This window comes from Andrena cerasifolii, chromosome 12 (assembly GCF_050908995.1).
Source record: "Andrena cerasifolii isolate SP2316 chromosome 12, iyAndCera1_principal, whole genome shotgun sequence".
Classification (NCBI taxonomy): domain Eukaryota; kingdom Metazoa; phylum Arthropoda; class Insecta; order Hymenoptera; family Andrenidae; genus Andrena; species Andrena cerasifolii.
In genome coordinates this window covers 6,598,504-6,622,697 of record NC_135129.1, presented here as the reverse complement: position 1 = coordinate 6,622,697, position 24,194 = coordinate 6,598,504, and the positions used below count along the sequence as shown (strand labels likewise).

Here is a 24,194-nt window from a genome sequence, read left to right as displayed (position 1 = left end):
CTTCTCGCATCGCATCCGATCGATTCGCACTCGCGAAATTCCCCGTGAAATCTCGCGACGGCGGTCCCGGGCAACGAAGAAGAGAGAGCTAAGGGGCAAGATAGGCGAGAGACTGGAAAAAAAAGTACATACCGAGAGTCGTGTGGGTACAGGCCGAAGATGTCACAATAGCAGTTGCACTGCGTGACAACGCGCCACGCGTCTTTTCCCTCCTCCCACACGCAATCCCCCGATCCCTGTCTCTCCTCGCTCACTCTCTCCTCGCCGCCTCTCTCTCTCTCTCTCTCCCTCTGTGGCCATTTCTCTCGTTCCCTGGGCGCTCCGTCTCCTTCCTCCTCTCACCCACTCAGTCGAGCAAAAAGCTTACCGGAGGCTCGAGGCCGCAAGTGCGACGAAAAGCTCAGTCGCTCGCGGGCCGCGCTCCACTACGCTTCGTTTCCCGCGCGAGTCCTCGTCGCGCCGACATGCCAGCTCTTTTGCGTATCCGCTGCTCGTGGGATCGCTAGTGAATTTTCGTGTGGCTGGTCCTCGTGCGCGGTGAGATGCGTCGATCCGTCCAGTGATCGCTGATCGAGATTAACCGGCGGCCTGATAAAACGCGTGGTGTCCAACGATGATGCTCGTCGGCCTGCTGACGACGACGTTCGCGCTCGTCGCCGTCGCCAATCCTTTCCTCGACGCTGCGCAAGGTAATCCTGCTGCTCGACGCGTCCTCGTCTCGCGAGATTCAAAAAGACGGACGCGCGGCGCTTAGCCGGCCTGTTGTCGCGGCGCCGGGCGCGATTATTTTTAAAAACACCGATGACAACCGCTCGTTTCCCGCGGCCGCTTCAAATTACGAGCTCGGAGGACGGATTCATTGAACCCGTCCCCATCTCGGGGTCTTTGTCATCGCGGGAAGAAGATATCGACGACAACTTCTGGCCACATGTGCGCTCTGCCCTCTCGGCCGACTCTGTCCCTCCCCCGCTTTCTGCATTAATTCTCGTCGCTATTGCCAGCGCTCACTTTTCCCAGCCTCTTCCGCCGTTCGATTCGCGCGGCAATCTTAACGCCTTCCCCCTTCTCCGACGTTATCGCCGCACTTGAGAAGCGGGACGCGGCTTGATCGAGCTTCCGCGCGAGTTCAAGTGCTCCGGCAGAAGCTTTGCTTCCCACGGAGTCCTCCGTTTCCTTCCGGAACTCGCAACTAGGACACTAGGGCAGAGAGAGGAAGGCGCAGGTACAGGGTTTTCCCCGAAAATCCTCGGCTGGAAGTTTCGTCGGGCGTTGGTTGCTCTTTTTCATCCGCCTCGAGAAATTTACACGGTGCATGTGCGTGTGAACGAGGTGTCGCTAACGGTCCTTCGCCTCTGCCTGTTCGGCTCGCTTCGAACGCGTCCACGGAGCTGGTGCAATAAGAGGAAAGAGAGGCACGAGCAGAGCCATTGGCAGCCGCATATTCTCGCATAAGTATATTCGCGAACGCGCGCGCGCGCGCGCGAGAGAGTCGAAGGTGATAACGTGTCGCGTTCCTCTGGTCCTCTCACCTCCGCGACTCCTCCGGTCCTCTTTCCTCTCGGGGTAGTACTTACGCGGCTACTTAGTCGTCGACACGCGAGCGAATCGCAGCGGGTTAATTGATCCCTCGTAAATCCCTCGTTTCGATTTCCCGGCGACGCGAAGCTCGAGTTCCTCGGGCGGCTATCGCGCGGCGTATCAGCACGGGAACGAATGTTAACGCTGTTCCGTTACAGCAGAACCAGCCCCGATACTTATGCAGGCGCAATGCTAATGCGATAGACAAGCAGGCTATCGGGACCGTGCCCTATCGACGATCGAACCGCGCCGATCCAGTGGAACGGCGCTCGCAAAGACACGCGCTGTTCTGAGCTACTCGCAGTGAAACAGGCTCGGCGGATGATAGATCAGGGAAAAGCTACACGGACGCGTTGGCAGCGGCGATAAAGCATCGCCGCGGTGACACTGGATTGCAGTAATTTCGATGCCGATCGAGGCGGCCCCGCGAGATAATGGAGCGAAGGGAGAGAGAAAAAAGGACGTTGTCCTGTGCCCGCTGGCTCGTGGCCGCGTTAATACGCGAAACCACGGGGATCATAGTAATTTTAACGCCTGCTCCATGCGCGTAAATCCTTTCTATGCCACGCGCGCGCGCATATAATTTCGCCCGTCTTTCGAGCTGGAAATCGGAGCGCGGGTTGCGCAAGCGATTTATGGCAACGCTTCGAACAACGTCGATCGGGATTGATCTTGTTAATTAATCGCGCGCGCTTCGCATGGTCGTTGACCGAGTAAAGAGGCTTATTAATCGACCGCGTCCTTTTAACCTGCTTCCTGCCGATTCGCTGGAACGCCCGGTTTCGGATTTCGAGTTTCACGCCCGTCGTTGTTTCTCGATCGATCGGACCCGCGACACGTGACTCGATAAGGCCGCGTGAAATGAATTTGGGCCACGCGCTCGAGCCGGTGGCTCCGCTCGCGAATGCTTCGTTCCAGCGACGACGACAGCATAATTACCGGGATCGGCAATTAAACTCCGTGGAAGTTTATTCCCCAGTCTTTTACGAGCGGGGCGACTCTGCTCGAGCGACGCATGCTCGTTCCTCTGTAAATCGCGACGCCTTCGTCGTATCTTTTATCGTCGCCGATGGTAATAACAATTAGTCAGTGTTGCGTGAGCCAGGAACGAAGGCGACTCCGCCGTCCCGATTTCCGAGCCAGTGTCCGCAATTAGAGGGACATCCCGAGCTACCCAGAGGACCCACGATCGATTCCGTCGCGTCCAAGGTCCCGAGGGAACGGGCCCTGCGGACTGGTTGCCGCGCCCACGGGGGAAAAGAACGCGGAACAGAGGGGGGTAACGAATCGAAGGGGTTAAAGGAGAAGACGACTTCCAATTCCAATCGCACGGGGCCCTGACACGGTCCACCACGTGCGTGTCGAGCTCACGCTCCAACTATCGATACACGTTCACGACGTGTCGAGAGAGCGGAGCGATAAATAAACACATAAAACCCCGTGACAGCTTCGCGCCGGGTAAAAACACGTCGGGAGACACGTATCTCTCGATTCCCTCCTTCTTATCTCTCCTCTCTCTCTCGCTCCCGCTGCTTTATACAGGTTTATCCTTATCCCGCGACTCCTATCACGCGGCTGCCTTTCTCCGTCGCCTCCCCTCGCGTGCAACGCGAAACGCGGCTGGGCCCTCGTCGCACCGCTCGCTCGCAAGTTTGATGACTGTATTAATTAGGCGTAATACAGTATCCTCCGGCTTCCTTCCACCCCTTTCTCGCGTCCAGCGCTGTGTAATTACGTTCTCATCAGCCTCGAGCTGGCGCGCGCCTTTTTGCCGGGTAACACGGCCGGAAAAATTCTTGGACCGAAGTTATCCAACGCGGTGTGACGAGTGCCGGCCGTGGCCGAGCGATAACTGTGACGCAACCAGCTATCAACCGCGGCAGCATCCTCGTTAGAAGGCGAACGTGCGCGATCAAAGCGAACCGGCTAATTGGGGCAGCAGGTTGAACGGATCGTAACGTTCGCAACCGATCGATCGGTCTCGGAGTACCTACAGGGGTGCAGGATGATTCGCGGTCGATGCGAGGGAGTGGATCTGCAGTTTGATCGACGCACGTGGTCCACACGCGAGTTCGTGGAAGCTTCCCTTCCGACTTGCCCGGTTATCTGGCATCTGGCGGAGGGATTATTATCGCGAGGCGTGGGAGAATCGCGCGACATTTTACGAGTGCGACGACGTTGGATGTCACCATTCGCGCACGATATGCACCAGGGGAAGGCGCAGCTGCGGGCGCAGTCACGGCCCTTTTATATGCAACTGTACTGGATGCACTCGTTCACCCACACGCGCGATACGCGCGCGAGCGAGACGTTGACGCATTCCTTCGGATCGTTAAGACAACGCGTCACACCGTTCCCCCAAAAAGGTGTGGTACGGCGGGACCGTTTATCTTTGAATTAAAAGTCGCGCCGGCGAAAATCCGAGAGACCCGTCCGGTTGGCAGAGGTTTTCAAAGAGCAGCGAGCACGGGCCAAAGATTCGTTCAAAGACAGGCGGAGAGGTCTTGGTCGTTCCGTTTCATCCGGATGGATAAATTAAGGGGGACTTCGCGGCTTAGATCGGGGCAGAAGTCGAATGGCCGCAAACGACGCCGGCTATTTTTGTGTCGTCCGCGAGAGAAGCCGCAAACCCGTTACGTTTTAAAGGCGACGCACTCGCCGCGACGAATTTCACGACTCAAAGAGCTTCCGCGGCGAACACCGAGGCTCGCCAAAGTGGAGGAACCGAGTGTTGCGTACTGCTGAAAGCACTTGGAGAAAGAATACTGGGAATGCTATATGCGAAGCGTGCATCCCCTAATTATTTTCAGCGACAACATAAAGCTTCCGCGCCGCTCCTCGAGCCCACGTTCGACCGGGCAGCTTCGATTACTCCGAAAACACGGGATCGCTACGATCGAACCAACTGTCTAAATGTTGGCGCTGCCAAACCGGAAGGAGCTTGCACTTTTTCAAAGCGGTAGCCTCGTTTTCCCGTGGCGACACCGACGAGCTATTATTACGCGGGGCGGGGGAAATAAAAGTAAAGATCGCAATGGCAAACTGAAACGATCAGGCCGTCTGCTGGCGATGAAAGTATATGATACACGAAGCGAGTCACGCAGAGAAACATAGTCGGCCGCAATTTCTGTCTGACTGGTATCTATTAACTTAATTGTAACACGCATCGAACCCCCTTGTCTCCAGGCGATCTCTCGCTCCCTCCTTCGCTCTTTCTCTCTCTCTGTCTCTCTTTCTCTCCGTGCTCGTGTGCATCGTTTATTGTGCCCGGGCATTCACGATTTCGGTCCCCGTTCAAAAGCCAGTTTGACTGGACCCGCATATTATGCCCGTAAAGTCATAAAAGATCACTTACGCGACGCTGCCGGGACGAAAATATGACGCGAGCGAGCGTTTGAATTCCCACCGTGCGACCGTTCAATAAAAATAATTTCCACGTTACGAGGAAGACGAGACAACCGCTGCAAGTCTCCTAGTATCTACAGAAATAGTTAATCGAAGAGGCGGGACAAGAAGAGAGGAGGTTCTTTAGATTTTTTTAAATTAATTGCGTTTTCCCGACGGAGTAGCGTGATCTTTAGTAGAACTCTTAAGTACTTCCACTCCGCTCTCCTTTCGTAGTCAAAGACGACAGGCTGGAAAAGTGGACGGCGAGGGTCCTTCGGTTTTGACAGATCCCGCGTGCCCTCATCCGGCACCGTAAAGGCGGGACCTTTCTCCTCGAAACTGACGTAACGCAGGACACGCGTCTGTTTCGTGTCCACGGAAAAGCGGAGAAAGGATCCTCTCGCAACGTGCGTCCTGTCTATGGATTCTCTAGTCGCCATATGTTTTAGCGCGCAGCGACGAAGCCGTGGTATATCTGTGTTCCGTTTTGTTCCAGAGATGTCCTGCTGTTCCCTGGCTGCCGGGTCTTGTCGCAGTGTCTGCTCCAAGGTACGTCCGCCAGAAAGTTCTGCCCTACGCGATTAGGGCAACACATGCTTCACGGTCGGATCGGAGAATTCTTTTGGGCGAGACCGATACGGTAGAACGCCCCTCCTCCTTGGACACAGATTTCACGGGAAATGAGGATGGTTCCACTTTTCGCAATAGCTGTGGAGATGAATCCCCTGCGCGCAATTCTCTGAAACACCGGTAACGAAACAGATATATTATTAGTCGCCTATGGGAGTGATCCCGCCGCTGCTGTCCGAGGACCAGGGCTGTTCTACGGTGTCTATTAATTATACGCGCGAAGATCTCCGTGGGAATTTCAAAAAGACAATTTCGAGCGGCATAATTTCGCCGGCGGAGGTTGATATCACGCGGCTGATAAATATCGGGTGGCCCAACCCCGGGACGATAAAGGGTACAAAATATGCCGTGTCCACGGATATATTAGGATCTCTCGGAAATAAAAAGGAAACCGCGAGGTGGACGGAGGGAGGGGAAAAAGGTGAAAGGGGGAAAAAAAAGAGGAAGCAACGGTGGTTTTTCGACAGGCAACGGGGGCCCCTGGAGCGACGTGGGGTGCGCGACGTGGTTGTAGCTTCTTTAAAAGTGGCTGCAGGGCCCCTCCGGAGATAATATCGGAGACACTGGGGCCCGCTGAGAGATTTACGCGGGACCCCCCCGGGGGGCCCCCGGTAGGCTCATTCATACGCAAATATTACGAATTGACGCACTCCACTACGAGAAACGGGCACGCGGTATCAATGATATCGTGTTTCCTTGCGATTTGTGGCCGCGAGAACGAACTACCTCTAGAACACTTCTATTTTTCACCTAACAACGCGGGATCGGACTTGGTTTCCTATAAGATTCCACAGAGATCGTCAAGCAGGGTGGTCCGCTGGCTCCGCGAGCCTTCGGATCGATACGATTCACGAGCAACGTTTTCCCAACTCGTGGATGTTATCACTGGACGACTATTGTTGTAAAGTGCAACGTGATATCGGCCGTGGCTGGTCTACCCTGTGGATTTCTGTGCAAAGAGAATGTTATCGGTGGTGGAGGAAAGGGAGACACGTACGAGCGTTCTTTGCCCAATATTTCATGCGTCTGAAAGCGTCGGTGTCAGTGGAATGCGGCATACGACAGCTTGGAGGTGCAGAAACAGCTCGAGAAAGAGCGCGCGGTCGTCCCGACTACCGATGAGCCCGCTACTCTTTCGTCAATTCGAAAGCGAAGTCGCCGGAAATACGGTGCCAAGCAGTAAGGTTTTAAGCCCGCGTTTAGACCGCGTCCTCGGATATATTATTACCTCTCCACTTTCTGTGAAATCGAGTCGCGCTCGGGAGTAGAAGGCTCGGTATTTACCGTGGAAAATGTTCGCGAGAAAAATGCACCCCCTTAGAAATGGCGACGGGGCTTGGCCGCGCATACCTCCCAGAATATACCGCGACAGAAATACGTGCGTCCTCTTCTGAGTTCGCTATCGTTTACGCCCTTAAACAGTTCGACTGGAACGTTCTGTCCGAAGCAATTAGCTCCTGGATCTACACCGGAATCTCGCGATTCTCCGTTAGATGGTGGAAGAAATTTAGTCGGGACGAGGATGAAGAGTAACCGGCAAGGAATGAAACGCAACCTCTGACCCCTGCCTACGCCGAAGGTCTAACAGGACCCACCACACGCCGGTGGATGGATGGTCGTAACTCGCGGCCGTGACGAGCGTACGAAACGGGCCTGTGCGTCCTCGCGGTGCACGCTGATTGAATGGAAAATGAATCCCTAAATGGCTGGGCAGTCGATATCCGTGCGGTCTATTGTAATTCAGTGACGAACAACAGGAAACCGTGGCGACCGAGGCGTGCTCGTGTCCTTGATTCTTAATAACTCCTAGCGCGCTGCGCCTAGCATTCGAAATTGTGGAAATTCCCATCGGGGGACACAGCTGCGCTGTTTTTTTCTCTCTCGTGTCGTCGCTGTTTCCACGGATCGTTCTTCACCTTCCTCCGTTGTACGACGGCTCCTTAGTCCTTAGGATGAATCGATGTTTGAACAAAAAGGAGAGAAAAAAGTAACGCGTCGCTTTCAGATCTCTCTGGTCGCGCTGGGGGCAGAAGCGGAGGCAAGGGAGAACGCGACACGACGGCTGCTGGAGTTCTGTTCCCCCGAGCTGGTAAGCCGCCTTTAATCGATCCTTTTAATCCACACTTCGGCCCCGAGTAACGCTAGAGATCCGCCGACGATATACTTTAAGCGGTTCGTGAAAAAGGTACGCGGGTCCCTTGGAACGCTGAGCTGAATGGACTCGCGTTACAAGAGACTCTTGCACGATACCTTGCTCTTACGTTACTCGCCTCGGTTTTCACTTTGTCGCCTGGCTGCTCCTTGCCCTCAACTCGTCTCTGCCCTTTTCAGACGGAATTCTGGGGCTGCGTCAACTCGACTTTAAACGGTGAGAGTCCGAACGATCCCTTTGCTCGTCCTGCCCTAGCTACAGATCCTTAATCGTACCCCTCGCTTATGCAGAGGTCAAAAGACACGGGAATTGGACCGGGAGGGGTTGCTGTCACCTGGCGCAGAACCCAATATGCCGAGCCACGTGCGCTCTATCGGGATCCAGGAGGCATCTCAACGAATCCTGTCGGCCAAGCGACGAGCCCGAGTTCTTCTCCTGTCTGGAGAGGCGCGAGGAGGCAGAGCACTGCTGCAGCAACGTCTCGAACGACACCTGCAGGTCCATATGTCGGGAACTCTTCTACAAACCCGGGAAAATCTCCACCCTCAAGTTGTATAGCAGCAAGGGTTGCTTCCACCAGGTTCCAAAGTGTCTCAAGAGCGTCGCCGAGGTGAAGCACGCCGAGAATCCTAGGCAACGTAAGCGAAAGACAGGGAACACGGTGGCTCTTTATTTTTCCGCATCCTGTAATCTACTTTCTCGTGACAGATCTGCACTGCTGCAAAGAGGCGACGAGCGCAGCCTGCTCGGACACGTGCAAGAAGATTCTGTACACCGCGACGACCGACCAGGAGATCATGGACGCCCTGGCGGAGAAGTGCAGCCCCGTGTTGCCTCAGTCTCCGTTCTGGAGCTGCCTCCTCAAGTCGGGAACCTCTAAACCCGCGCGTCTACCATTGGACGCTGGTAAATTGTCCTGCTGCACCAAGGCGACCAAATCGTCGTGCCAGAACTTGTGCTGGAGGGCATTCCAGGCCGACTGGGAGTCCGCTTGGCTCCAGCTGGATGCGGAATGCCTATCGTCGAGCTTGGAAGGAGAGTTGCGGCGGTGTCTCGAGGATGCCGACGAGCCGTGCGAGATGGGCTGCTCCGGACTGTCCTATTGCGCTCGATTCAACGACAGATCGACGACGCTCTTTAGGTAAAGCCTGAACTGCATTTGGAGCAGCTCCAAGTCTCGTTCCTCGCATCTGTTTGACCCCTATTCTTACTCTTGCACTCTATTTCTTCCTCAGGACATGTTCAGTCGCGGCTGACGAGGCAGCCAAATGGGAAGCAGACCATTGGTCCCGGGGTGGAATCGTTCGAGGTCTTGGTGTGCCCGTCCGCGCCGCAGCGTCTTGTCCACCGGAGACTCTGCAGGCAGCCGCGTGCCTGCTGCAGCTGAGGCCTTGCGAGACCAGGACTCATGAGACGAGGCTCTGCAGAGAGGACTGCTTAGAATTGATGACCAGTTGCGTGGACTGGTCCGCCATCACGGGACCCCATACGGCCCCAACGCTGTGCGCCAAGCTCTCGCCAGCCAGGTCGGACGCTCCGTGTGTGTCCTTGAGGCCGTTCCTAGAGGATCCCCAGGACAACGAGTCGGTGATCCGCCTCGAGGAGGATATCATGACACCCTGCAAGAGCAACCCTTGCGCCCAAGGTGAGATCTGCGAGCTTCTTCACCATGGACGTCAGGTGTACCGCTGCGTGCCAGGCTGTTCCTTGGGAGAGATGTCCAAGCAGATGATACCAGCGGGCTCCTGGGTCCAGATACCTCGATTCGACCAGCAGGGGTGTCTCAAGATCTGCCAGTGCACGGCTCGCGGACTGGAGAAGTGCAGGACGCTCAACTGCTTCAAGCTCGACTCCTGCTGGGTGCACGACCGCTTGATCGTCCACAAAGCCAGCTTCTACCTCGAATGCAATCCCTGCCACTGCTTCGAGGGCGAGTTCACGTGTTCTAAGAGGAGCTGCGGCGAAGTACGGATTCCATCGTTACCCTGCGACTGCTCACCCCATTACGTGCCGGTCTGCGGGCGGCTGGGCTTCACATTCGCCTCCGGCTGCCTGGCCAAGTGCGCCGAGCTGTCCACCAACGAGGTGGAGTTCGGTAGCTGCTCCTCCCGCGACCCTTGCGCATCCAATACCTGCGACAGCACGGAGAAGTGCGTACGGAGGACCAGGATCTGCTTGTCCCGACTTCACAAGCCATGCCGTCAGTACGAGTGCGTCCCTCTCGACTGCGATCCGAGGGAGGAGTTTAGTGGGCCAGTCTGCGACAAGGAGAATCGCCAGCATCGTTCTATCTGCGCTATGATCCGCGCTGGAGCCAAGCTAGGTTACAGAGGACGCTGTCTGGAAGGATGCAGTTTGCGAGGTCCTGTCTGCGGCATGAACGGCGAGGTATACACGAACGAGTGCGCTGCTTGGGCGGAGAAGACCGTGGTCGACTACTTTGGCCCTTGCGTGGCTGTCGGGCTGATCGGCGACGAAGCCAAGCCTCGCTGCGGTGATTATGTTCAATGTCCCCCGTTGATCGCGCCCTACTGCGTCGGAGTCACTCCGCCTGGTGCATGTTGCCCGGTATGCGGCGGCGCCGCGAAGCTGTTCTATTCGAAAAAACAGGTACACGATGCCCCCCCCTAGGTCAAACGCTGTTGCGTGAACACTCAAACGTTACTAATGCTCCGATTTGTGCCTTGCAGCTGGACAGGATATACTACATGATGAACGAGGACGTGGACAAGGATTCCGTAACGCTGGAAACTCTGCTGAACGGTTTGGCGAGGCAGATTCAAGTAGCACAGTGCGCCCTGAGAGGGATGATGACGCCGGACCGCGATATATTCGTCATCGTTCAGCCCACGTCGAAGAGGCCGTCGATTTTGCAACTGCGGGCCTGCGTGGCGGAGACCGAGAAGCTAGTTACCAGGATTGTGGAGAGGAGCCCTAGAATCGCGGCCGAGGTGCCCTTGGGCGCGCTCACGAGAGCGGAAATTGCTCATAGTTACGTATCCAGTGCCATGGTGATCGGGGGATGTCTCGCGAAGATCTTCTTCGGGATCGTCATCCAAGCTCTCATTTCCTGAGAACTATAACGGAGAGAAATAGGGATTAGGGACATCGTTGATTGCGGTAGAGACGCGGCTCGGGCGTAGCGCTACCGCAACGAGCGATGTGTCTCCTCGACCCGCGCATTTTCAATGGTGCTGATGCATTTCTTTTACCTAAGGCGCCGCCATTCGCGGCTGCGCCGATTTCATGACTGTGATTCTTCTAGTGCCTACGTAATAGACAGGAGAGTAAAATGTATTTTCGTCTATCTTTTAATATTGCCAAAGAAAGGGGAGTGGGTGGAGCGTGTACAAAGGCACATAATCACCTGGAAACGATTGGTCGAGGGTGATTATGCGAGTTGTAAATAAAAAATCTCCTAACTTAAGTTACCAAACGACGTGTCCGCTGACTCTCCCGTTGTATTCTTCGCAGATAGGATAGCCGCTGGAAAATACTCTGACAAGCGTTCGAAATGTCGCGTCGACGGATTCGGACCGCTTGCAGAAGAATTACTGACAGAAATATGTTAAGCATACTTCGTTATTGTACCGTTAAATACAAAGTGTTTGTATAGTCATTTGTAAGTTTAATAAATCTCTAATTTTACTCATACGCAGTTCAGTGGAATCGTAGTTACTGTAGTGCGTACGATTGCATGTACAATGGAAACGGCGGCCGTTTACAAGACTTTGTATCGGCCGCGAGACGCGGTATGCGCCCCAGACGCCTGCAGCTTGATCAATTCTTCCTTGATCAGCCGCGAGACCTCCGCTTTGGCCTTGCTGACCGCTAATTCGCTAGTGGACTCGATCGCGAGGTACAACTTCCTCTCTCCCTCTGGAGGAGCCTTGCCCGGAGCGATGTAGGTTCCTCTGACGGTGAGACCAGCTTCGGAGTACTCCGAGATCTGCGCCAGGGCTTCCTTGCTGGTCACGCGCCACCTGGCCTGCTGCGGGAAGTCGTTGATCTCCAGTTCCTCTTCGTACTTGCGGAACGTTTGCTCGCCGGCCTCCGCATCGCTCTCCACGAGATCCTCCTCGCGAGGCTGGTAATTCAGCTTGGTGTTCAACTTCGCGGCCAGTTGTTCAGCGACTGTCTTCGCTGTGATGAGATTGGTAGGTCCAGCTCCCTTGAGTATAGCCTCGGCAGCCTGTTGCGTCGCTCCCTTCGCCTCTGCTCCTAGATTTTTGGCTATGTTGATCTTGGACGCTAATCGCCGGGCCAGTTCCAATTTGTCGGTTGCACTGGGTACAGGCTGGCCAGGAACCGCGATGTTGGCAGCAGAAGGTCTGGCGATCTCGCGAACGGTTCTCTTCGGCGCCAGCATACTCTCTATTTGCTGATCGATGTCGTTCTCTATGTCCTCGTCGTCGGAGTCTTGCAGTCCCAGGGCTGCCTTCTGGAACTTCTTCTTCTCGTTCGCCAACGCGGCTTCCGACTCGTCGAACTTGAACCCTTTACCGCTGAAACCACCTCCGGTGTGCACTTTCTTGCCGTCAGCCGCTTGCCTCGCTTTATAGCCTTCCCAAAGCTGTCGCAACGGCTCTGGAACGGGAACACCTGCCAATTCATGGGCACGAAGAATGTCCCCAGCGTATCGTTCCTGCTCTGACGTGATGAACGTGTACGCGTACCTAAAAGTAAGAAATATATGCTTATTTCTGTGGGATTCATAATACAAGTTATTAATCCTTAAACGGATCCTCACCCTTTGTTTCCTGCCCGTCCCGTTCTTCCACATCTGTGTACGTAATCTTCATAATGATTCGGACAGTCATAATTCACTACTAACACAAGTTGCTTCACGTCCAAGCCCCTCGCAGCGACGGATGTGGCAACCAGCAATTTCGTCCGGCCAGCTTTGAAGTCCAGTATCGTCGAGTCCCGGTCGCACTGGTCGATGCCCCCGTGAAGCGACATGCAGGAATAGGAGGCTTTCATAAGGTCCTTCAGGAGAGTATCAGCGTTCTCTTGCTTGTCGACGAATATTATGATAGAGCCCTTGTCTTGGTAGTGGCCGAGAATCTCCAGCAACTTGTAGAACTTTTGGTCTTCCTCGAGGACCACCACGTGTTGCTCCACGTCCTTGCAAACGATAGACCGGCCTCCAACTTGAACTTCCACCGGTCTGGTCAAGATTCTTCTGGCTAATGCTTCCATTTGTCGAGGGAATGTTGCGCTGAACAGTACAGTCTGTCGATCAGGTCGAACGTTCTCCATGATGCGCATCACTTGCGGCTCGAAGCCCATGTCGAACATCCTGTCAGCTTCGTCAAGTACTACGTACGTCACCCTACGTAGATTCGTTACTCTCCCGCTGTTGGCAGCGAGCATATCGATCATTCTTCCCGGTGTACACACGATTATCTCGGCGCCTCTTTTCAGCTCCGCTATTTGCTCGGATATACCGGTCCCACCGTAGACGCAGACGTGAGATAATCCCAGCGACTTGGTGAACTTCTTCGAGTCCCTTCCTATCTGCATGCACAATTCTCGCGTTGGCGTCATGATCAACGCTATTGGACCATCGCCGTCTGCCAGGGGAGGCTGATCGAGGATATGCCTGAACATCGGTAGCAGGAACGCTAACGTTTTCCCACTGCCTGTCTTCGCTATACCTATCAGGTCACGACCAGACATGATTGCTGGAATGGCTTGACACTGAATCGGAGTTGGTTTGTCATAGCCTAGCTTCTTTAGCACTTCCAACTCTTTCTTCGTCACGCCGCACTGCGCCCACGACTTGATGGGTTTCGGACAGCCCTTTCCTTTCACGCGAATGCCTTCCAGCTCTTCCTTGTACGCTTCCACTTCGTCCGGTGTCATCCGTGCTGTAAATATGATAGCGTATGAGAAACGGCGATACTGCGCGCGAACTGTGGTAGAGCCTCAATCGTGTAACTTACCGATCTCAGGTACTTCAACGTAAAACGATTTCCTAAATGGCTGGTACTCGGTCGTCGCGTGATCCACCTTGGCCAGTTCTCGCTTCTGCTTGTTCGCGATGCCGGCAGCCGTTTCATGCAGATTTTCTCCTTCTTCTTCGCTAGAATATTCCAGACCATCCTGATTCTGTTCGATTAATTCTCCCTTCTGCTTCTGCACCTTCTTTTTGGCCACGCCGGTGACGATGACGACGCCTCCGCTCTGAGTACCCCCCGCACCGGTACCGTTATTCGTGCTCTTCGAACCTTTGTTATCAATCTTGTTCACCTTCCGCACTTCTTCCTGAACCTGTTTCGGCAATACTCCGAATTAGTTCCACGCGATAACGGGTCGGTTTACTCGTCAATGAAGGTGCGTACGTACCTCTGCCATGAAAGCATCTAGGGGATCGACTTCCTCTTCTTCGTCCTTAACTTCTTCCTTAGCCTCCTCGATCTCTTCCTTCATATCCCCCTCTTCTTTCACCTCCTTGTTGCTGTTCTGAACAACAGGAGTCTCTTCGTCACTGTCATCTTCCAGGGACCACTTTTTCATGGGCAGCTGAAGGTTTGCTAAAATAGATGCCTTACCGTCTTTCTTGGTCGCCTCCAGCTCTTTCTTTTTCCTCTCCGCGCGCCACCTCTCTATTCTTTCTCTTCTCTTCTGCATTTCCAATTCTAATCTTTTCTGTTCCTCCTCCTGAATGAAAGTAAATTAGAAGACAGTCCTGGAGTAAATTAGATGACACTCTCTTATCGGAGATAAAGCGTAGGATAGATCACATGCGTTGGGTCTATCCTACACCTTCTCCGTGCTCTGATTAAGAACGCTACCTTGTCTAACTTAGTGTGGTCAAATGGTAACTCGTCGTTGTCCCCCTTCTCTTTCTCCTTACGCTCTCTAGACCGAGATCTGTTTGACCGATCTTTCCCTGATCGCGAAGACTTTGAGCCTGTAAGACGCTTTTCTTTACTGTCTCCACTAGCATACCGAAAACAATCAATGTTAACAGATTATTCATACATTCCGCGCATCATGAAAATAAGACTTAGAAACAAGGTGGATATCTATGCTATTCCCTTCGGCGACCTGGAATTACTGCTATCTTCGTAAAGATTGTAGTACCAAGAGGATCTAGATATCTTAATTGTAATATACCGTTTCCTGTCACGGTCTCTGTCCCTATCGGAGCGGTCCCTCCTGTCGCTTCTCTCTCTGTCTCTATCCCTGGAACGACTTCTTCTTTCCCTATGACGTCCCTTGTCTCTTTCCCTGTCCCTGTCCCTGCTCCTGGACCGTCGCCGCTTTTTTTCCGGTGTGCCGGACCGAGACCTGGATCTCGAACGCGACCGCCTTCTGTGATGCCTATCCCTGCGAAACGGAGAAATAGATGTGCACGCGTACCGTTAATTCGACGAGTCATTCTATTTCGTAAATATCAATTCACGAGTGCGAACCCATTAATGACGATAACCTGAAAATGTTGATATGCAAAATGTGGCACTTACTTGTCGCTACTCCGCACCATGACTAGCGATACTACTTAATTACAAGCAACTATCCTTATAAACCCGAATGCTCGTATTACGAGGACATTTATTCCGCTTTATTAATAATTCTAACGCAAATTAAGCGACACGAAAACTTTCGTTTACAAACGCAAAGCCAATTTCCCCATCTCTTTCTGTGTGCTGCCATCAGTCGAGATTTCTGACGGAGTTCTATGAAGTTGCATTAACTAGGAAAGACACTGCAGCATCCATACTTACCTACCATCAGACAAGATATTATTACAGACGAGGTATAGCACAAACGAGGTATAGGATAGACCTATCACCTTATGGATGTTCGTGTCACCACCTAAACTGTATTACCGACCCATAATTTGAGGTCTGAAGGTAGTGGCAATTACTCTGAAACGTGTTGAAATGCTGAAAGGTTTGCGTATTTGCATACGTGTGACTTGTTTAGAGAGAGAGTTTGACATAGAGGGTAAGCTTTTGCTACGCTATGTTTCGGCTACGTTTGTCAACGACTCGCGCGGATTTCCCTCCAAAAATCCATTTCCGGGATCAAGACAATATGGCGCACAAAAATGGTATTTCTTCAAAGCCCGTGCAAGCTATAAATTGCAAGACGACATTGTTTATTAGTACTTTGCGCGTAGTAGAACCCTTTCACGTACCGTATGCCGAAAAGTATTAAAAAATCACGCTATATATATATATATGCGATATAGAATTATCTCCGGCCTTCAGAAATTTCACGTTCCATAGTAAACAGTTGAGGTCGACCGTAACCTCTACCAATGTGACAACATTGACGAGATGTGTAAGCCACGCAGTTCAACGTTAACCGCGGCAGCGATCGGATCAGTGAACGTGCCTACATATTATTTCGTGATTTCTCGATTCGTGCATTAATTTCATCGATTACTGGACTATGTGGGAGATCGTTCAACAAGATTCTACTACATTACACTCAGTGCCCACAGAGGACGATTTTGGAAAGACTTTACTCGATTCCAAACACATCTTTCCACTACTGAGAGATGTTTAAAAACATGAAGTGCTTTTGTAATCGTGTGCAATGCGATTGTAGAATCAGTGCTTATTTCGCGATAAAGTATTTCATAGTGCACAATGGCCCTGCGTGTTAGTAATGTGAACGCGAACGTAAAGTCAGTGTTTTAACGCATCTAGAATTAATTCAGAGCACCGGTGCTCCTATTGCTTTTTCATCGCGAAAGTAATGTGACATATTTGGAAGTTGGACACATTCTATTTGGTACTGACCCTGCAACTGCTGGACATTCGCCTGCAGATCGAATAGCTACTGCTAAAAGGGGATGCATGTCTGCATGGATAGCAGTGAGACTATTTTCAACGAACGGTGAGTGATACTTTTTCATTCTTTGAATTTTTCTGCATGCTATTGAACAAAACGATTGCTGTATTCGTATTATTGTTAGTATTATTCGTGAATAGTAACATTTAATGTGTGTGTTTCCAAATGTTTAATACACGTAGAAGCATACAATGAATAAATTCTTTCTCGGTCGTTGCACGGAATACGTTTATAAAACGATCTTTAAATTGTTACGCTAACAGAATTATTTGTAAATCGCGGGTTTTTGAATGATCTAATTTTACACTTCTTGAATTCTAATTCCTACCACACGTGGCGTTACATCTGTTTCGAGGCTTCATTGGTAACGTTGCATGCGACACAAAAATGGTAAGGAGGTTCTAGGACCCCCCATTCCGGTGACAGGAAAATGCATTGAGTGATAAGTCTATCCTATCACAGACGAGGTATAGAATAGACTTATCAAGCAATATATTTTTGTGTCGCCGGTTTAGGGGGTTCTAGGACCCCCTTGCCATTTTAGTGTCGCATGCAACGTTACCGGTGAAGTCTCAAAACAGATTGTAACGCTACGCGTGGTAGGAACTAGAATTAAGCACGAGTAAAACTAGTTTATGTTTTGAGAGTCGATGCCCGCGATTTACAAATGTTTCTGTTAGAGTAACAATTTAAAAATCGTCTTATGAACATATTTCGTTCAACGGAAGAGAACGGAGAAAGAAAATAAAACGATATCACATTCGTCTTTTAACCTTGCTGTCCTATTCCGGTTTATTTAACGGAAAACAAATTTATTTAACATACAAATTTATATAAACAACAACATTATTTGTGGAAGACATGCTTTCATGATGTAACGTGGAATACCTCGCAAAGGAATTGTAACTTTGTATATTTCAATAAAATGCTGAAGCAGAGAGGACTTTAAAAATTGTGAAAAACTCAACAGTTCCAGTATCTCGCTGAAATATTCCAACTTGCACTTATTCTTCCATCTTAACACTATATTCGTGTTCTGGGGTTCGGTAGGAACAATCGAACAACATTTTAAGTTACATATTTTGTTCTTACATTCTACCATAGTATTGCAAGTTAAAGAAATTCTTATATACGACTAGAATATTTGACAATCGCAGCCATCGGCTCGGTTCTCACCGATTACCAGGTCTCACCGCGAGGAGGTTGCTGCGCTTGGAGACCCGTAGAGAGATAGATGGAATCAAAGTTCCATCGATCTCCCTGTACATGAAGCCTACTAAACTAAAGAGATGGATGGAAACAAAGTTCCATCGGTCTCTTTGGTTTAGATGTAGAATCTAGGGAACTGCCAAGCAATCACGCGATTAAAAGAAATTCAGGAAAGAAGGAAAGACTACCGGTGAGCATGAAAGGAGTATAAGGTGGCGCAGTTCCTACCACCCTGCTCTCCGAGTCGAAAGGGAAAAGCGCTCGGCGCCTCCCAGACGATTCCTGTTGCTCCGATGCGACTCGTCAGGAGCAAACACTTGACCTGACTCAAGCCGTCCAACACGGAGATTGGGTAATCGAACCGGGTGACTTACGCAGGCAGTGTACCAAAAGGTACACCCCCTACGCCCGAAACTTTTCCCTTTGGACAAGAACACCAAGGGATGAAACTGATCCATCCATACCGATTCCATGCTCAGTCGCTTGCTCCCAAAAACGGAACCAGCGGCGACCTCCTCATCGGAGATGAGGAGCCAATGAAAAAGCAACGAAGCTAATGGTTTAGTGACTACTTCGCAATTTTACATGGGACCTTAAATACTTCATGTTATAATAAATTAATCTAGGCTTACTTAGATATCTTCTTCCACTATCACTTTGCACCAACACTTTTCACTACCACTTTTCTCTTCCTCGCGAACGGATGAACCTGGAAACTGAAACAATCAAGTACGTTGTGTTATTAATAGTGTAGTCAGCCTGGAAGGAAACTAAGAAAAAACGTAATTAGTTGGTGCCGATCGAGGTAATTTCGACTAACAGCAGAGCACGCACGAGCATGCAAAACCATCGTAGAGATACACGAAGAAGAGCATGGAATGACGACACATCGACGAGACGCGCGATAGAGTGACAAAAGTCATACAAAGCCATCGAAGAAATCCATGAAAAGAAATAAATCATGAAAACCCATCGAAGTAATACATGAAACAGAATAAATCATGTAAACCCATCGTAGAGATACGTACATCAAAGAGAGCAGGGAAAGGAAACACATCAGTGATATGCGTGCCAGGGAAGAAGTCTTGCAAAATCATCGAAGAGATCCATGAAAAGAAATAGATCATGCCAAACCATCGAAGAAATGCATGAAGTAGAATAAATCATGCAAAACCATCGTTGAGATACATGAAGGAGAGCAGGGAATGTAGACCCCCCGAAGAGATGCATGAAAGAATAACAGAAATCATGAAAACCCATCGAAGAAATGCATGAAATAAAATAAATTATGTAAATCCATCGAAGAAATGCACGAAATAGGACAGATCATGCAAACCCATCGAAGAAATACACGAAATAGAACGACTCGTTCAAAAATCCTGGAAGGAATGCATGAAATCGGACAGATGATGAAAATCAATCGAAGAAAACAATTAGATAGAGAGGGAAATCAGTTTTGACTTCGGCAGAATAATAAAATTTTAAATGGCTTAACGAACCCCAAAATTTCATCGGCACCAACCGAATAAGGTAACCTAGGCCAGGGGGGCGAGGGGCCGCAGGAAGAACCAAGGTTGAAACCCAGACCAGGTCTCCAGCATGTCCAGCAAGTCCAGTAGGTCCCAATGGTCCAGGGGGCTCGGGAGCTCCGGGGGTGGAGGAAGGACCAGGGTTGAAATCCTGACCAGGTCCCCAGCAAGTTCAGCAGTTCCGAATGGTCCAGGTGGCTCGGCAGCTCCGGGGGGAGGGGGAGGAAGAACCAGGTCCCCAGGAAGTCCAGTGGATCCAGGTGGCTCGGCAGCTCCAGGGGGGAGGGGGAGGAAGAACCAGGTCCCCAGGAAGTCCAGTGGATCCAGATGGCTCGGCAGCTCCAGGGTTCCCGAAGGTCCTTCAAGTCCGGAGGACCGACGACGACTGAGTACATGAAGATCTGTGAGCTCCTTATGTAGACTTCGAGGAATGATGTCCCCCGATCAAAACAAGGTCGACGGTTAGTTACAATTGCGAAATCCAGCGAATTCTTCGGCAAAAATGGATTTTCGGCTAAAATATCCATTCCAGTGGCTATTGCTGTGACAAATAATGTTAACAACATTTACAATAACCGCCCAGTATAAATTATTATTAACTATAATCGATAGAACTCGAGATATCAAGCAATTTGTAACATTTGGCCTTGGATTTGCAAATGATTTTCTGCGCCGACTAAATTCTCTTTTATTCTCAATGTTTAATCGTTCGATACATTAATGTTAATGCTTATACATATCACGTAGTATTATTTATAATGTATAAATACGTTTTAGTTGAACTTAGTGTAAGTGAATAGTTACAGGAATATTTGGAGAAATATGAGTGAGATACTTGTTTCTCCCCCTTAGTTACTAACATCGGCGAAGTATAGGCTAAAACGATAGATCGATCACCTTATGGGAAAACACGGTACTCTATGAAAGACTTTTTGGCAGGCACAGGCACTGACTCTACAATCGCGTTGCACACGATTACAAAATCATTTTCTGTTTTTAAACATCCTTCAGTTTCTGAAAAAGTCTTCTAAGTAACGGGTATATCTGAATGGAATCCTGTTAAATTAAAAGGCCTCCCACATGGTCCAGTAATCGATGAAATTAATGCGCGAATTGAGAAATCACGAGATAATATGCACTATGCCATGCACACACTTCACTGAACCGATGAATTTCTCAGGGCTAGACAAACTTTTATTTCACAATGCGGGTTTCAAAAGTAACTCGATTTGCAGTTGCATCCATGCACCACAAGACACTCATGCATCATGCAACTTTCTGCGAGACTTTTAAAATTAGATTTTACTGTAAATTTCAGTGTTGGCGGTAAACTAATATTAGGGGCAAACGGAATCCAATTATTATTACTTCACTGGAATGATTAAACAGTGCATTAGAAACTTGTGGGAATATCAGTAACAGCGTGAATTTTTAATACTTTTTTCGGCGCACGATACGTGAAAGGGTTCGCAAGGGTACGCAAAGTGCTAATAAACAATGTCATCTTGCAATTTATAGCTTGCACGGGCTTTGAAGAAATGCCTTTTCTGAACGCCATAGTGTCTTGATCCACGAAATGGATTTTCGCTAAATTCAGTCCTCAAATTATGGGTCGGTAACACAGATTGGGTGGCGACACGAAGTCCCATAAGGTGATAGGTCTATTCTATACCTCGTCTGTGGCACACTCAGTGTCCAGCAACTGAAAAGGACGTTATCTGCATATTTTATTCTTGCTTTCTTTAAAATTAATTTAAATTTGTCTACATAACTTGAATACACGGACCAATATATCTACACAGCAAATATTAATGATTCCGTTATTTTATATTACGTTGTTTTTTTTTTTAAATTGATCTAACTCTGCCCTCTATGAAGACTGCCTCGAAATCTGTGAACTGTTCTGCAAATCGATACCTTTTCGTGCTGATAACTCAGTCTTATATCTGAGAAATTTTAATTTTCTTAAATAGATCAAATGTTTTGTACTATAAATTTGGTTGAATAATTCCCTAGCTAAAGTACTTGTATCTTGGAAAATATATATTCTTCAAATAAATATAGAGATTAGTGAAAATGAAAACCTCACACATTTGTTCATACTAACAGCACATTCTAAAGCGATAAATAACATAATGTATTCATTCAATATTTCAACAAATTTTGTTTCTTTTTTGGAATCACTCTAGGTATGTGAATTTGTTGAACAAGCATCGAAGCAATCCCAAAATTCTGTTACATTCTTTCAGGAGAACTTTCTCCCCCGATTTATCAACACAGCTTACTGAAAAACAACGAAATTACATAACATAAACTCTTCGTTTCATACACCTACAATTTCTTCCAAAACAAATCCAATTTCCGCCTTTCAAAACCACTTTATCTATCTCAACATTACTAAAAGAATATGAAAACAACCCCAAGAACTCTGTAACACTATCAAAAGAACTTCACCCCACAATCTATCAAATCAAACCAAAGTCGTGGTAAACCTTCATTTGGAACCATCAGCCACCAAAGAAACTTCCAACCCCCAGCTTTTCATTGTCGAAGTAAGCTGCAGCAAAACACCCCTCTCGCAACAACTATTAATCCCTTGTTCAAGTTGTAACACCGAACGCAACAATTTCCTCCTGGCATTATTAAAAAGCGAAAGGGTAAAGGGTTGCGGAGATCGTAGAAGGGATGCAAGCTAATACAAAAACAAGCTATGCCGACTAAACTTCGATACCCCTTATAAATATTTATACGCGGTGGCCTTAAAGTCAGCGCGCTTACGGGAATCCCACCCCTCCGCCGTGGAATTCTCCCTCTTGTTTCTCCGTCGATAGGGGGTGTAGCTCGCTCGCGCACCTTCAGTCTCCTCCACGTTGCTCGGTAACACAGATAGCATCGTAATGCTCTATTTTAACCGGCAACCGGCTGCAGGAGGAACCGAACGTTTCCTGAATAATCCTCGATTCTGATGCCACGCATCCCCCTATCGATTGTCTTCCTCGGACGTTCCTCTGCCCCCGTACGTGTGTCTTTTTCACGCCACGTACGTGCACACGTCTATGTTCGGCTTCTTGCACGTGCACCAGGAGGATCGAGCACCGGCCTGGTAAAATCACGTCCCGAAATCGCGCCATGGGATGAAAATTTTAAACAAGGACCCGCGATGTTAATAAAGCATGGACGTTGCTGCAGGGTTGGACGCTCACGCGTGACCTCGCGTGGCGCTTTCTGATTGCTGCATTATACGGGGGTCGGCTTTTTGCGGTTCTAAATCCTCTATGAGCGATGGTGGATCGCGTGCGCCTTTTTTTTTAAACTTCTCGGGCCATTTATTTTGCAGGATAACTGATGGCAATGGGCAGTGATATTATGTGACGTGGGAAGAGTGGATTATTCTAGTTCATACGGTAATCACACCCATGTAGATTAAGAAATTTTTTTCGTTTTGTGTTTCAAATGACTACGACAGCCAGAACCATGTTCTCCAGCAAGAAACATTTTTTTCAAACCCCTCTAGTAATCTACCACTGTAACTTTGAGCCAAATTATTATTATAGCATGAGAAAATTTGAACACATTCTTCGAGTGTCAATTGATAAACGAGGAAAGTTTGGAAGTATAATATTGAATACTCTTCTTGTAAAAAATTCCTCAAAATTTGCCTGATTTTAAGAGCGTCAAACTAGGGAGACCCCTTAATTTGTTTTGTCTCTGAAAAATAAAATTTGGTCGGAGATTTATTTAGTAGAGTAAGTAATGGAATGTGCAGTGAAATATTTTGTATTGAAAATTTATTACTTTATGTACCATGAAAAGTGTAAAGAAAAAGAATGCTGATTTTTATGATAAAATATTTTCATACATTTTCATTACATTTTCCGCCGAACGAACTACGCTGCGATTGAAAATAATGGTACCTTTCAACGAAATGAATTTGGTAATAAGCAGATGCCAGTTGATGGGTTATATTAATTCCATGCTTCACGAATTTGAAATACCTTTCCACGTAATAATTTCCGGAGTTTTGCGACTTTTCATTTTCATTCAGCCAGACGTAAAAATAGGAGTCGTGGTTAATGTATTGTAATGTTTGCTTCGTTGTTTAACACTTTGTCAGTGTGCATTTTTTACTCTATTCCATTTAATACTGCGCGCTGCGTATCGTATCAGAATTCACTGGGTATAATTGCTCGGCTCGGGCGTATAATAAAACTGTAGAATTTGATTGCAAAAATTCCCAGCGTTTCAATGTACCGCGGGTCACAAATTTCAACCCGGGGAGAATTATTTCCAAGCGCTCGGTGTAAAGTCCACGCAGAACGAACATCCTGTGAAATATGCACGAAAGAGTTACAATTTATCGCGTAACGCTGGTATTATCCGTGTAACTCCCATTTAAATTTCCAAAGCATCCTGTGTTTCGATCGTGAAGGAACGTAATTATAGCTATGATTTAACATCATCAAAGCATTTTCTACAATTCGACGCAAGAATCACTAAATTCTGAGCAATATATCAAGTTCCTTGTTCTTACCAAAATTTTACCATAAATAATTAACAATGACGAATCTATCGTGTTAATGTGAAAGGTAGGAACACATTTTGTATCATATGCAAGAAATATGTTAATTTCATAAGTTCCAGATACAAGAAATGGAAGGTCAAAGAATTCTTAGCTAGCAGAATTTGATGAATTTTTAGCAACTGGTTTATAGCAATTGTCACCATTATTGTCGTTTGAAAATTATCCTCCTATCGAAATTGTGCAATTTCAAATCGAGTAAATTTCCCGCGTGAAACATAAGCGACAGCAGAAATGTAGGAATAATCGAAAGGAAGCTCGACCGCAACTGCGTAGTGCGTACGCATGACAAATAGAATGAAGCCTATTTACGTCA

The 24,194-nt window shown here is 48.9% G+C and overlaps 2 protein-coding genes across 2 annotated transcripts; one reads left to right on the top strand and one right to left on the bottom strand.

The window, feature by feature from the left end:
* The first annotated feature begins 383 nt into the window (after positions 1-383).
* Positions 384-11,401, top strand: Reck (reversion-inducing-cysteine-rich protein with kazal motifs). Its single transcript, XM_076824624.1, has 8 exons — positions 384-689; positions 5,462-5,514; positions 7,601-7,684; positions 7,927-7,963; positions 8,038-8,385; positions 8,456-8,888; positions 8,983-10,357; positions 10,438-11,401. Exons 1-8 carry the CDS (start codon positions 614-616, stop codon positions 10,819-10,821), a joined length of 2,790 nt encoding a protein of 929 aa, XP_076680739.1. The 5' UTR covers positions 384-613; the 3' UTR covers positions 10,822-11,401.
* Positions 11,036-15,399, bottom strand: Prp5 (pre-mRNA processing factor 5). Its single transcript, XM_076824622.1, has 7 exons — positions 15,223-15,399; positions 14,873-15,085; positions 14,548-14,695; positions 14,099-14,413; positions 13,696-14,023; positions 12,498-13,620; positions 11,036-12,423 (listed from the first exon to the last, which is right to left on the bottom strand). The coding sequence occupies exons 1-7, from the start codon at positions 15,240-15,242 to the stop codon at positions 11,469-11,471; spliced, it is 3,102 nt and encodes a 1,033-aa protein (XP_076680737.1). The 5' UTR covers positions 15,243-15,399; the 3' UTR covers positions 11,036-11,468.
* Positions 15,400-24,194: the final 8,795 nt, after the last annotated feature.

Excerpts from the sequence above, each read along its gene's own strand:
- Prp5 (XM_076824622.1), bottom strand. The coding sequence starts at position 15,242 with ATGGTGCGGAGTAGCGACAA. Across the intron at positions 13,621-13,695 it reads CGTTGAAGTACCTGAGATCG|CACGGATGACACCGGACGAA; the intron begins GTAAGTTACACG and ends TCATATTTACAG. Across the intron at positions 12,424-12,497 it reads GGACGGGCAGGAAACAAAGG|GTACGCGTACACGTTCATCA; the intron begins GTGAGGATCCGT and ends TCTTACTTTTAG.
- Reck (XM_076824624.1), top strand. The coding sequence starts at position 614 with ATGATGCTCGTCGGCCTGCTGACGACGACGTTCGCGCTCGTCGCCGTC. Across the intron at positions 690-5,461 it reads TTTCCTCGACGCTGCGCAAG|AGATGTCCTGCTGTTCCCTG; the intron begins GTAATCCTGCTG and ends GTTTTGTTCCAG. Across the intron at positions 8,386-8,455 it reads CGCCGAGAATCCTAGGCAAC|ATCTGCACTGCTGCAAAGAG; the intron begins GTAAGCGAAAGA and ends TTCTCGTGACAG.